The sequence below is a fragment of the Hyperolius riggenbachi genome, chromosome 2, assembly GCF_040937935.1.
Source record: "Hyperolius riggenbachi isolate aHypRig1 chromosome 2, aHypRig1.pri, whole genome shotgun sequence".
NCBI lineage: Eukaryota > Metazoa > Chordata > Amphibia > Anura > Hyperoliidae > Hyperolius > Hyperolius riggenbachi.
The window spans coordinates 213,496,617-213,510,427 of record NC_090647.1 but is presented as its reverse complement, the minus strand read 5'-3'; the positions used below and the strand labels follow the sequence as shown (position 1 = coordinate 213,510,427).

At 43.9% G+C, this 13,811-nt stretch overlaps 1 protein-coding gene across 5 annotated transcripts in view; it reads right to left on the bottom strand.

The window, feature by feature from the left end:
* Window positions 1-5,803: 5,803 nt before the first annotated feature.
* LOC137544215 (cytokine receptor-like factor 2) overlaps window positions 5,804-13,811 on the bottom strand; it is a 47,312-nt gene continuing 39,304 nt past the window's right edge. For 4 of the 5 annotated variants that reach the window (XM_068265266.1, XM_068265268.1, XM_068265264.1 and 1 more), the window contains 4 exons: window positions 13,065-13,254; window positions 12,874-12,994; window positions 9,467-9,551; window positions 5,804-6,211 (listed from right to left, as the gene is read on the bottom strand). In XM_068265266.1, the coding sequence (XP_068121367.1) occupies window positions 5,936-6,211; window positions 9,467-9,551; window positions 12,874-12,994; window positions 13,065-13,254 (672 nt within the window). In that variant the 3' untranslated portion in view covers window positions 5,804-5,935. The remainder of the gene's footprint in view (window positions 6,212-9,466; window positions 9,552-12,873; window positions 12,995-13,064; window positions 13,255-13,811) is intronic. The other variant, XM_068265265.1, reaches the window with a different exon arrangement.

The following is a 13,811-nucleotide window of genomic DNA, read 5'->3' as shown; positions in this document are numbered from 1 at the left end:
TCCTTGGCTGAGTGGCAGTTCAACTCTACTGGTGCAGAGATCTCCTCTCCAGCTACACAGCCCCATCTCCCCAGGGTCTATGCTGCATGCCAGGTACGATGGTGTCACACAATCTTAGACATGTCTTGCCTCAAAGCGGAGAGTCACACTGGAGCAGCTCTCCTGGCTGCTCTTAGCAAACAGGGGGATCAGTGGCTGACCCCGCCCCAGCTGGAAATCGACAACATGTTGTGTGACAACAGCAGCAATCTCATTTTCGCTTTGAATTTTGGGAAAGCTGACACATGTACCCTGCATGGCACATGTGCTGAATCTAGTCATTCAAAGATTTATGTCAAAGTACCCAGGCTTAGAGGACATCCTGAAGCAGGCCAGGAAGTTGTGTGGGCATTTCAGGCGGTCTTACACGGCCATGGCACACTTTGCCAATATTCAGTGGAGAAACAAGTTGCCGGTGAGATGCCTGATTTGCGATAGCCCGACCTGCTGGAATTCGACCCTCCTTATGTTCTCTCACCTGCTAGAACAGGAGAAAGCCGTCACCCAGTACCTCTACAACTACAGTAGAAGGACACAGTCTGGGGAGATGGGGATGTTTTGGCCCAACAACTGGACACTCATGCGAAATGCATGCAGGCTCATGCGGCCGTTGGAGGAGGTGACCAACCTGGTGAGTCGCAGTGAAGGCACCATCAGCGACTTGATCCCGTACTCTTACTTCCTGGAGCGTGCCGTGCGTAGAGTGATGGATCAAGCTGTGGAGGAGCGTGAACAGGAACAGTTACGGGAGGAAGCGTTGTGGGATCAATTCTAATCAGAACCAGATGTTTCCTCAACACCTGCGGCAGCACAGAGGGGGGAGGAGGAATAGGAGGAAGAGTTGTGTGGGGAAGAGGAGTCAGACTCGGATGATGAGGAAGGTGTTTCTTTGGAGGTGGAGGTGGCAGCAGAAGAACAACCGCAGCAGGCATTGCAGGGGGCTTGTGCTGCTCAACGTTCCCGTGGTATTGTTCGTGGCTGGGGGGAGGGAGGAGGACTTACCTGACGTCACTGAGGAATAGCAAAAGGAGATGGATAGTACGTCTGGATCCAACTTTGTGCAGATGGCGTCTTTCATGCTGTCCAGCCTGTTGAGGGACCCCTGTATAAAAAAACTCAAAGGGAATGAGCTGTACTGGGTGGCCACGCTACTAGACCCTCGGTATAGGCACAAAGTGGCGGACCTGTTACCAACTCACCTGAAGGCAGAAAGGATGCAGAAAAATTTGGCAACTATCCTTTACAATGCGTTTAAGGGTGATGTCACAGCACAACGCAATAAAGGTACCACTGCCAGTAATCCTTCTCCCATGTCCACGCAGGCAAGGACTGGATGCTCCAGCGATCTCATAGTGATGTTGGACATGCGGACATTCTTTAGTCAAATGCCTCGCCTTAGCCCTTCCGGATCCACCCTCCACCAACGACTGGACTGGCAGGTAGCCGACTACCTGGCCTTAACTGTGGATGTAGACACTGTTAGCAGCGATGAACCCTTGGACTACTGGGTGCGCAGGCTTGACCTATGGCCAGAGCTGTCCTAATTTGCCATCCAACTTCTGTCTTGCCCTGCCTCAAGCGTCCTGTCAGAAACGACCTTCAGCGCAGCTGGAGGCATTGTCACTGAGAAAAGAAGTCGCCTAAGTCACAAAAGTGTTCCGTACCTCACCTTTACCAAAATGAATGAGGCATGGATCCTGGAGGGCTACAGCCTGCCCCAAGACTAAGTCGCTCCCCACACAGCATCTCTGCCTGCAGGACACTTGACTGCCTTCTCCGCCCCCACCAACAGGGTCCAGGACTTCAGGTGGATTCCTGAATTTTTAAGGCCGCTGCTAGCAGTGGCCACTATAATAATTTTTCTGGTGCGTGTACATGCCTGCCTCATTTTTCCGGCTGCACTGCGGCTGCAACAACAAAACAAAAGGCATGTACATGTGTTAATTCCCCTTTGTGATCATTACCTTGCCGCGGTGAAGGAGCTTGCGTATCACAATGAAGCAATAACCGCCGGCTATATGAGTGTCTTGGACAGACCAAATTCGATCAGCTGGACAATCACTGTTATTCTGTCATTGAGCTACCTCAGCCTGGCGACCATATGGGCTTGAAAACCGCTATCGCCTGCACTCTCGCCATGGTGCGCATCAGTCCAGCAAGGCCATCACAACACAAACAGCTGTTTGCGGTGCGTTACACAGTGAGTTTGGTGTTTCAGTGTGAAGCAGTACTCTAATTACACTCCCTGATTGATGTATACACATGCAAGATGTTTTAACCTCTCTGGCGTTCTGATTCTGCGCAGCCGCATGGCCGCGCGTGGTTTTTTAAACCTAATTTTTTTTTAATCATGTAGCTAGCCTATCGCTAGCTACATGATACCCCCCTCCCCCCCCCTGCCGATTCCCGCCCACCCTTCCAATCGCTGCCGGCGATCATGCCCATCAGGAAATCCCGTTCTGAACGGGATTTCTTTCAGGGCTTTCCCCATTGCCATGGCGACGAACGGAATGACATCATCGATGTCGTGACATCACAGGGAGTCCCGATCCACCCCTCAGCGCTGCCTGGCACTGATTGGCCAGGCTGTGCACGGGGTCTCGGGGGGGATCCTACTACGCGGCGGGTAGCGGCGGATCGGTGGCGAGCGGTGGCGAGTGGAGAAACAAAAAAATGTATTCAAATTGGCCCACCAGGGCCTGAGCGGTGCTCTCCGGCGTCACTGGACGAGCTGAGCTCGTCCAGAATGCTAGGGAGGTTAAAGCACTTTAGGCCTGCAATTTAGCATTCAATGTGATTTCTGCCCTTAAAACGCTGCTTTGCGTCAAATCCAGATTTGTTTTTGTCACGTGACCTGAGTATGCTTCACTGTTTGGCTCACAAAGACTTCTTCGGGCACCACGTGAATGAATAGCTGCTGCTGGGAGTTCTATTCCGGCCTCCAGGCATGGTCAGTGAAGGAGGGAGGTGGAGCTAGAAGTAATGTAAAGTGAAGGCAGTGTGCATGCGTAGGGGTGGATAATTTGCAGTTCATGTGATTATTGGGGAAAGGGCATAGTTTTGGGAGAAGGAGAGACTTTTGAAAATATGTATTTTGAAACTGATTGCTTTGCATGTTGGGGATTGTTTTTCAGGCTGCTGGGAAAGTGGTTACCAGGTGGAGGGGAAAACTTGTAACAAGTGTAATCACATGTATTTTGGTCAGTGCTGTGCAGGAATGTTCTGCTTACTTTGCAAAGGGCAAATGGAGGGTTGTGCTGTTGTATTTGTTGCTAAAGTAATCGCGTGTGAATGAGTGAGATTGTGCTGCAGGCTTTTGCAGGCCATTACATGACATTATGGCTAACATAAGACTTGCTATGTTAGGGTCACGTTATCTGCACTTGCTCTATTGGTGGCATAATAACTGCACTTGCTGAGCTGGGGGGCAGGCTATCTGCACTTGCTGTATGGGGAAGGGGGGGGGCATAACATCTGCTCTGGTTTGATGGGAAACATGATTGCTACACATCTTAATAGGTGCAGTCTACAATACCTAGGTTCAATGTAATATTTGTCTACATCATTTTATGTATACTCCGGCCCCCCAGCAGTCTGAAGTATGTTGACCCGGCCCTTGGCCGAAAGTTTGAGGAAGCCTGCTCTATTGCAACCTTCCATACCTGCAGCTCCAGATCACATGACATGCATTCAGAGCCAGAGGTATGCAGGAGACGCGATGCAGCATTGAGGCAGGTATATTCATAAATATTGCTCCACTGCACTACTCTGCAGAAGGGGGAGGAGAGGGGATCTGGGTTTCTTCTAGGGGATATTTTTACACCTTATTAATAAAATGTATTTTAAATTACCAGCAAACAAGAAAATACTTAGCATAATTTTGCCAGTACTTTTTCACCTGCTTTTGGTACTTTTTCAATTGCAAAGTACTGAAAAGTTATTTTAAACAGAAGATAAAAAAAACATATCTCCTTTGAAGGAAAAGAAAATTGGATCGGGCCCACAGACTCACAGGTGTCTGCCACCACCCAGATAATGAGAGGGCATCAGATACTGGTGTAAGTTTTCAAACATTCATTAAGTACAATAAAAGAAAGCCAGCAATAAAAACTCTTATTAATGGCCTCAATTCACTAAGCATTATCAAACACTTTATCAAACCTTTGATAATTTACCTCATGGGTAAAATCTAATTTTGAATTCACTAAGGTGTTATAGATTTATTGAACGCTTTATCGATAAAACATTCAATAAATCTATAACACCTTAGTGAATTCAAAATTAGATTTTACCCATGAGGTAAATTATCAAACGTTTGATAAAGTGTTTGATAAAGCTTAGTAAATTGAGGCCATTGTGGATCTCTGCACACAGGACCTTTTTGCATAAAAATTGAATTTTGACACACTATGCATCAAAGTGTTGTTTGCAAGTAATAGAAAGACTTGCCTGCTCTCCAACCCAGCCGGTTTCTACCATCCTGCCATCATCAGGAGTGATCATGTCCATAAACTCACAATGGGATTAAAAAAAAAGCAACTAATTGCAGTTGCAGAACTACTAATTACTAACATTTCAGCAACCCTTACAATGGTTTAGTTTGATCAAGGTAATGACAACATCCATTTTTTACAAATGAATCCAGGCCAGGTTTGCATGATCACAAGGTCATATATGATCAATAATGATATTCAAGGACCCTCAGACCAGAGATGCATTAGTAAATTAGGCTCAGAAAGTAAAGGGAAATATCAGTGTTCAGACAACCATAAAAATGGAAGAGAGAAACCAACTCTTTTGCACTATAAAATTTTAAGTATAAATTAAAAACATAAATTAAGCTTTAAATGTACAGCAATCCCCAAGAAATGTACAGAATCATATTCACAAGCTTTCGTTCCATGCGTATTGATCATTATTCTCTTTCAGATATCACCTGTGCTTACAGAGGGGAAATGTATCTGTGCTGATCTCAGCTTTGTGTGGGTGTCAGACCAGACAGAGAGCTGATTATATCTGATCAGAGTACTTAAGAAATGTAAACATATCACACAATCTTCACAAAGGAAGTTTTGTGGTATGATGAAAAACCATTAAGAAAAACACACTTGCATTTACTTACTAAAACTCCAAATCAAGAACATTTGTTATGCCCTTTTAAATATGTCAGGAACTTATGACAAATGAAGGAAACTCTTAAGGCATTTCTTTGCTAATACAAAAATACAGATTATAGCTCGTGCGTGATTGTTATCACATCTTTCTAAAGATCAATTAATTTCTAATTAATTTTCATGCTGCATGCAATTATGTGGGGATTTCTCCTAAAGAAATGTAGGTAGTTTCACCTTATTGTTTTCTTAAAAATGTTTCAGCACTCCTACAGAGTAGCTTCAGTTTTAATAATGAGTCATGGAGATTTGCAGACATTTTTACAAATAAAAGTAAATAACCGTTAACTAGTCATTTTAAAGTTATGAGTGTTATGCCTAATATAACCTATTGTCTAAATTTTTAGAAAAGCTATTAACCGATTCTTGGACATGACTCTCATGAAAAATGTGCCATTTTTGCATTTACACCTAATGTTCCCAGATAAAGTAAAAGTAAACAAGTCTTAGAAAACAATAATACCCAAGGAAATCCTAGATTGTCCTGAAGAAAACAGTATTTGTGTCACTTTCGGGGCATAAGTAGTAAAAAGTTATTGCTGTTTTAAAAGAGACAAGTCTGAAACACCAAAATTGCCAGGATTGCAAAGTGGTTAAGGAAACTTTTTTAATGATTAAAACTTTGAGTAAAAATAAAGAAACTTAAAAGACATTCTTCAGGAAATGTTAGATGGGTGTCTTCCTGTTGCTGCTAAAATATAAGCATACATTTCAGAAGTAGGTATTCAAAGCATGACATACATGCTGTCATTCATTGTGAAATTCATATTTCCAAAGCAAACATCCTCCACAAGAGATAATGGTGTAGTTGTGGCATCATCTACTGGTTTCACAATGGAATGCTGATCTTCTGGGATCTGAGGCTCATTATCTTTCATATATGTGGACTTTTGATCACTGTCCTGTTCCTCCAAGACTGATTCGACTTCTTCAAGCTGTAGATTATTTCTTGAAACTTTCATCCATTCCTTTGCAAAACATACATATAAAATGGACATGCACTAAATAGAGAGATATATTGCAAATAGTTTAATGTGTTCCCTAGTGCAGTGTTCCTCAACTTTTTCGAGCCAAGTACCCCCTATCGCAATTCAGTTCGAGCCAAGTAACCCATACCAAGTACCGCGTGTGTGTGTGTATGTATATATATATACACCCCAGGTATTGGTGCCCCCAGTATAGATAGATAGCGAGGTATAGGTGCCTGCTCCAGTATAGGTGCCCTCAGTATAGCTAGGTATAGGTGGCTCCAATATAGCTAGTTATAGGTGCCCCCAGTATAGCCAGGCATGGGTGCCCACAGTATATCTAGGTATAGGTGTCCTCAGTATAGCTAGGCATGGGTGCCCCCAGTATAGCCAGGCATGGGTGCCCCCAGTACATCTAGGTATGGGTGCCCCTCAGTATAGCCAGCCATGGGTGCCCCCAGTATTTCTTGGTATAGGTGCCCCCAGTACAGCTAGGTATGGGTGCCCCCAGTATAGCCAGGCATGTGTGCCTCCAGTAAAGCTAGGTATAGGTGCCCCCAGTACAGCTAGGTATGGGTGCCCCCCAGTATAGGTGCCCTCAGTATAGCTAGGTATAGGTGGCCCCAGTATAGCTAGGAATAGGTGCCCCCAGTACAACTAGGTATAGGTGCCCTCAGTATAGCAAGGTATAGGTATAGGTGGCCCCAGTATAGCTAGGTATAGGTGCCCCCAGTATAGGTGCCCTCAGTATAGCTAGGTATAGCCCCCCCCCCCAGTATAGGTGCCCTCAGTATAGCTAGGTATAGCCCCCCCCCCAGTATAGGTGCCCTCAGTATAGCTAGGTATAGGTGGCCCCAGTATAGCTAGGTATAGGTGCCCCCCAGTATAGGTGCCCTCAGTATAGCAAGGTATAGATGGCCCCAGTATAGCTAGGTATAGGTGCCCCCAAGTATAGGTGCCTTCAGTATAGCTAAGTATAGGTGGCCCAAGTATAGCTAGGTATAGGTGCTCCCAGTTCAGCTAGGTATGGGTGCCCCTAGTATAGCCAGACATGGTTGCTTCCAGTATATATATGTATAGGTGCCCCAAGTTCAGCTAGGTGTGGGTGCCCCCCAGTATAGCCAGGCATGGGTGCCCCAAGTATAGCCAGGAGGGGGACGCAGCGCATGAGAGTGGAGCGATGCCCACACATAACGGCGGGGAGGGGGGTCCACTCCCTCCCTCCCTCACCTGGGCTCCCCCATCAGCACTTTCCCCCCTCCGACACATTAACAATTGTCAAAAAAAAGTTTGCACTATCTGAAGAAGGGGACCCGCTGGGGCCCCGAAACAATTGTCATATTCATGTGCCAATGAAGCAATAAATTGAAGCAATTTGCCTCTTAAAACGGTGTGCTAACCTGGAATTTCTACTTGCTTGTTCACAATGGGAGTGGAGATCCTTCAGCCTGTAGAAAGGGGGAGAGACCGGGAGCCCAATAGTGTAGTAACATCTGGTCTTAAACGGTGGGGGGTTGTGGGTAATTTATACTCACAAGGATGGGTTGCAGTCCTGCAACCACAATATAGACATGCGGAAAAAAATCGTTCCCGCTCGGTATCCTGGAACCTTCTGGAACAGGGTGGTCGCTCTCCTCCTGTCGGCTTTTCCACTGGTATGACGGATATACAAGTGGGAAATGCTAGCACCCCTTTTGGGAGTGTGGGTTTAACAACTGTTAAAAAGGTTTGGGGAGGCGCCCAGATTTTCTACTAATGGGTCTGAGTATATTACTGTACGGTATTTTAAAAAGCGGTGTCTTACCTCCGAAGAAGACTCGCTCGAATATAACGCAAGGAGTCTTTATTATCAATTGGTTAATTGTAGGCAACACGTTTCACGGGTCTCAGCCCACTTCCTCAGGTCAGTACAAACAAGTAACCTTAAATAGAAGTCGTGTGGGGCAAGGGCGCTTTTTAGATCACGTCTGCCCGCTGTCACAACTAAGATATACTGTCTCTCTCTCTCTCTCTCTCTCTCTCAATAATTGTTGTGCAGCCGGTGACTTCCGAAGCACACACAGTACAGGGGAATTAGGTGATTCCCCTGTACTGTGCATGCTGCGGAAGTAAAAAAAAATGGTTGCGTGAAAAAATGGTCACAACGCAACGCTAAAAATAGCCTTCGAGGATAACTGCGGCAATGTGTGATAATCTCCCTTCTGGCTGCCGCAAAAGCAGGAAGTGAGCCTCTCTAGCGCTCACTTCATGTGGTCGAAAAAAATATTGTGCGGAAGTGTATTACACAAAATATGCTTCCGCACATGCCCACCACAACGTGAACGTGAAAACATTTTTAAAAAGCTGTGTTGCTGTAGACTTACATGACTTCCAGTTCACCGCACGGTGCTGAGCACGCTGCCCTCCAGCGTCAACCGTATGGCAAATACATCACTTCCGCCACATCCCATCACACCTCATAGGTATGAAATGCCCTATAGGCTTTCATTGGTGCAGCATTACCCTGAGGAAAAACAGGAAAATGCAATGCGCCGGTGCGAATGGCTCCTCAAGATCTGTGTCTCGCCAATAAACTTTAATTGTGAGAATTGTGATCATTTTTAAGTGGAGATTAAGATTCTTTAAAAAATCCATTTGTGCATGGTGATAGGGCTGAGAACCCGGCACTGGCGAGTTATGTGTGCTGCCCTGTGCACGCTGCACTCTGCTATTCAGATGGTAGAAGGGAGAGAGGGAGGCAGGCCCCTTAGCCCCTGGGCACATCGAGGACTAGTTTTATTGCAAGAAAGCACAGCAGAAGCGTTAGTCATTAAAGGGACCCTAAACTGAGAAGAATATGGCTTTTTCCTTTTAAAATAATACCAGTTGCCTGACCCTCCTGCTGATTCTGTGTCTCTAGTAATTTAAGCCACAGCCCCTGAACAAGCATGCAGATCAGGTGCTCTGACTGAATACAGACTGGATTAGCTGCATGCTTGTTTCAGGTGTGTGATTCAGCCACTACTACAGCCAATGAGATCAGCAGGATGCCAGGCAACTGGTATTGTTTAAAAGGAAATATCCATATCCCTCTGAGTTAATTTTCCCTTCAAGGGCCATTGTTCTTTTGGTAAAACGTGTGTTTTGGTGTTTTCTCCATGACTAACACAAGACTACAGCATGGTAATGATCAGTTAGGGGATTTCCTGCATGTGCATTAATGCTAGACACACTAAACTCACCTGCGATGTCCCTGACTACATAAATATTCAGTTAGGTGGCATTGTAATGAATATCTGTAAGAGTTACCTGTATAAATCCACTTTGATTATCATGCAGATCATAAAATCCTTTTTTTGCATCAGGTATTACAGGAAATACAAATTTCTTCACTCTGACAATAAAAAAATAATGCCACTCAATGTAGATCGCAAATATAACTACAAAACATCAGTGTTCACTTTTTTTAATCCAGATAGCAGATTATTTATGTATTGTTTTTCAGCAGCCTGTTTGCCTAACCAATGCTAAAATGCTGAATATCTATGTTATGCAACAGAAAAATACATTCAAGGTTAGTTAAAACACCATGACATTTTTGTAGTGTAATAATATGATGTTATGAAAATGAAAATTCGTTTTTCACTGCTCTCCTTTTGCTGTACAGAATAAGAAAGTACATTCTTATATTCTTTGCAGTGATGTAACTACAATTCATGGGGGCCCCCCATCAAAACTTTGATGCCCCCCAACGATCACACCCCTTCCCTTAAAAGTGTGGCCATCATGATCTTCACTTCATTACCCCAAATCATGGCTATGTGGCAGGAGGGAGGTTAAGACACCACCAGGGGGAGGGAGTTAGGGTTAGGCACCACCATGGGGGTTGGGTAAGGGTTAGGCGACATCAGGGGGGTTAGGTTTAGCAGCCAAAAGCTGCGATTTTCAGCAATGCAAGTAAAGTTGGGTGCGGGGAGGCAACATGGGAAGACTTGACAATTTTCATTGTGGGAAGACTTAACATCTACTATTTTATTCTCAATACTGAAAATTGGCAATTGCGGCCCTGTAGCAGGTGGGGGTGTTAAGGTTTAGGCATCACCAGGGGAGAGGCTAGGTGCCACTGGGAGAGGATGGTTCAGGATTAGGCAACACCAGGTGAGATTAAGAGTTAGTCTTAGGTAGAGGGACAGTTCTGTGTCAGGCATCAGTAGAGGGAGGGTTCCATGTGAGAGTAGGTATGCGTTTAGTCATAGTAAAATATCAGTAAAAAGTATTATTATTGTACTGTCGCAATTCAATAGTAGAATATCGCTAATTTGAATGATATTCTGCTAGCTGCAATCCCCTACGCTCTTTTTTTTCCAGGCGCCTTTTTCATGTATGCCTCATTTGCACGTTTTTGCATGCAATATTAGTGCACAGTGGGCCCAATCCAATTCACTTGTTCTAATTTTTCTCCTATGTGATATTTTCACATCAATAAAATGCCTTTTTAGACCACCAGCAAGCAAGAAAATACTCGGAATAACTATGACAGTACCTTTTTTACCTACTTTTTTGTACCTCTTCAAATGCTGAGTGCTGGAAAGTGCTGAGTGTTCTGCATAAACAGAAGATGAAAAATGATCTCCTAGTAGAAAACTTAGAGGAAAAAGTGAATTTGATCAAGCCCATTGAGTTAAACACAGGCCACAAAGCAGCAAGTCATATATTGTCAAATGATTGCAGCAGCACACATTCAGGACCACAGAGCCACAAGTCTGATGGTCATAGAAAATGTGTGAGGCAACATGAATGAGCAGTGGAAAAATAGTCACTGTGCTTGACACAGAAGCATACCTCCAGTTTTTGCAGGCTTGGAGGCTTGTCGATTAGTCCAGTAGACATAAACAGGATGGCTGGATGCTGGAGTAGAAAGTGCAGCTAGGAAGCAGGTATGCCATAGTTACAACAATCGTTTAGAATCACATATGCAAAATGGGGTCTGTGGCTTTGATTGATGGTTCCTATGACCTGTGATCTGTGCAAGGACGGTGCCCTATACCCCTAGGGGTTGCGGCAAAGGAACACATTATGCACAGATGACTGACGGCGTAGAGCAATTTTATGTATGGCTGCCCAATAGTTGCTGTATACATACATCTATACTATATGCAATATTGGTTTTAACCACTTGTAGATCCATGGTACACTTATCTACACCCCTCTGAACTTCATCTCCGAATCAGGGGGGGCATAGGTAAGCACCTCCTGTTTGTTATTCGCCACCCGTGCGATGTAAATTTCTCCCAGAGTCAAATGCACTATAAATTACTTTTTTCCTATGTTTCTGTCACTTACAGTAGGTGACATATCTGACAGATTTGGAACTAGTCCATCCTGGGAGCGAACACAGTGAATCCAGCGCAGGAGCCTTGGGCGCACAGGGAGTAACTTCGGCACCGTCAGAAGACGGAGCTGAAGTCGCTTTTAAAACACAATAATTCAGCTTCCAGCAATTGCTGGAAGCCGAATTATTTCATTCCCCACCATCCATGGCGGCCTGGAGGGGAAATAGTATTTAACACGGCTGGGACTTGTGCGGCAGCAGGATCAGCAATATACCGGCTGTATCCTACGCCCAAATCTCTCGTGCCAATTCTTCTCGTACACTCCTGGGAGGTTCTCAGTATGCATATATATTATTTTGCCGCTGGTGAGTTGGGTGCAAGGTGAGCTGAATTACAGCTCACCCTGCTGTCTCTCAAATTCTAGGCAGCATTCTTTCAGTCGAAGCAACTCGGAGGGAGAAGTAAGATCGCCGGCACCCGAATTACTCATTGCGCGGGCCACGTACTATAGCACTAGTGACAATCAACTTAGGAGGTACACAGCTGGTGCCATGTGCCAAAACCACCTGCTTCGATCAGTATTGTCTTTATTCTTTAAAAAAAACCCTCCATGAAATTTTCTACACAAAGATGTTAGCCAGCTACCCTACTGGTTAGCACACTATTTTGACAGTTGGACTGAGCAACTGTAGTTCAGTAAGTTATTGGTGTAAAAAAAGCAATAACTGAGAATTCCCCATAAAGAGATGGACTAGTCAGATGTTCACTACCTACTGAAATTAACAGCATCATAGGAAACAAGTAATTTAAAGTGTATTTTACTCTGGAAGAAATGTATATACATAAGTATGTTTTTTTATATTTTTTTGTGATAGTTTTCCTTTAACAGGCCTCTTAAAGTAAACCAGAGATCTTGAAAAGATTTGATACTTACCCAGGGCTTCCTCCCACCCCATAAGCACATCTGAGTCCCATGCCATCCTACCGCAGTCTGCAGTTCAGCCGCGATCAGCCCTGATAACTGGCTCAGTTGCGTCAGTCTGGGTGCGCACATGTGCAGAAGACGGCATAGGACTAGCACGTGTTTATGGGGCAGGAGGAAGCAACGGGGTAAGTATCAAATCTTTACTTTACAAGATCTCTGGTTCACTTTAAGTCTTCGATATAGGCATTGCTAGGTGCTTCAATACAGGGGGGGAGGGGGGGGGGCATCCCTATGAGGAAGCTGACAAGAAACTGGTCCATTGAAGAGAAAAAGAAGAAACACAAAGACACAATGGTGCCACAAACAGCTCTAAAACACAATTGGTACAATGAAAAAATCTAATTCATAATACTCCGTAACGTCCTGCACTGGCTAAGAGCTGACATAATTTCACTTACCTTTTCATAACGCATCCAAGGAGTATTACTGAAATAAACATTACAGACAATACAGTTGAAAAGGAAATGATGACACGCCTTGTTTGATGCCATTTATTCATCTTATCTTCAGGGCACATCTCTATCAAAGATAAATATATAATGAGCACGCTACTTAGTCAAATACAAAACTGAATTAAAATAACTCTTACCTAGCAGTCTGGTATTCTTCAGAAAGATTGTGCTGCTCCAATTACTTTCAGGGGAAGAAATCATGCAAATTTCCTGTACTTGAAGCTTTGCTTGCATTTCAAAACATTTTTCGGCATCCAAGTTTGGATTGGAAAAAAAACATGTGATTTTCTCATCACTTTTGGAACAATTATGAGATGTATGCGTTTTCTGTTATGCACAAGAAAAATATGCAGAGTTTACAAAACATAAAAACATTCAAGTTGCAAGATATGTATGAAGGGTAACAGACTTGCATAAGTACCTATAATTATCTACTTAATGATTTGTAATCCAAAATGTTCTGATTCACGCAGCCAGGACTACCATCAGTGTGGCAATGAAGATACACCTATACCGGTCACATATATTATTTGGGTAAGTGCATTTGTGCATAGAGAAGAAAAGCAATACAGAGCAGTTCTCAACACTGGTAAAAAATGTGATTCAAATTTGAGGATGGCTTTAGATTGCTAAAGTATAACTATATTCCTCCAAGGAGTCCTGCAAAAAGAAAATCTACCATGTTGAGAAGATAAGTTTGCACAATCTTCTGATCGGTAACAGAATTTTAAAGAGGAACTCCAGTGAAAATAATGTAATAAAACAAGTGATTATTTTTTTCAATAATTATTTATAAATGATTTAGTCAGTGTTTGCTCATTGTAAAATCTTTCCTCTCCCTGATTTACAGTCAGACATTTATTACATGGTGACATTTTTACTGC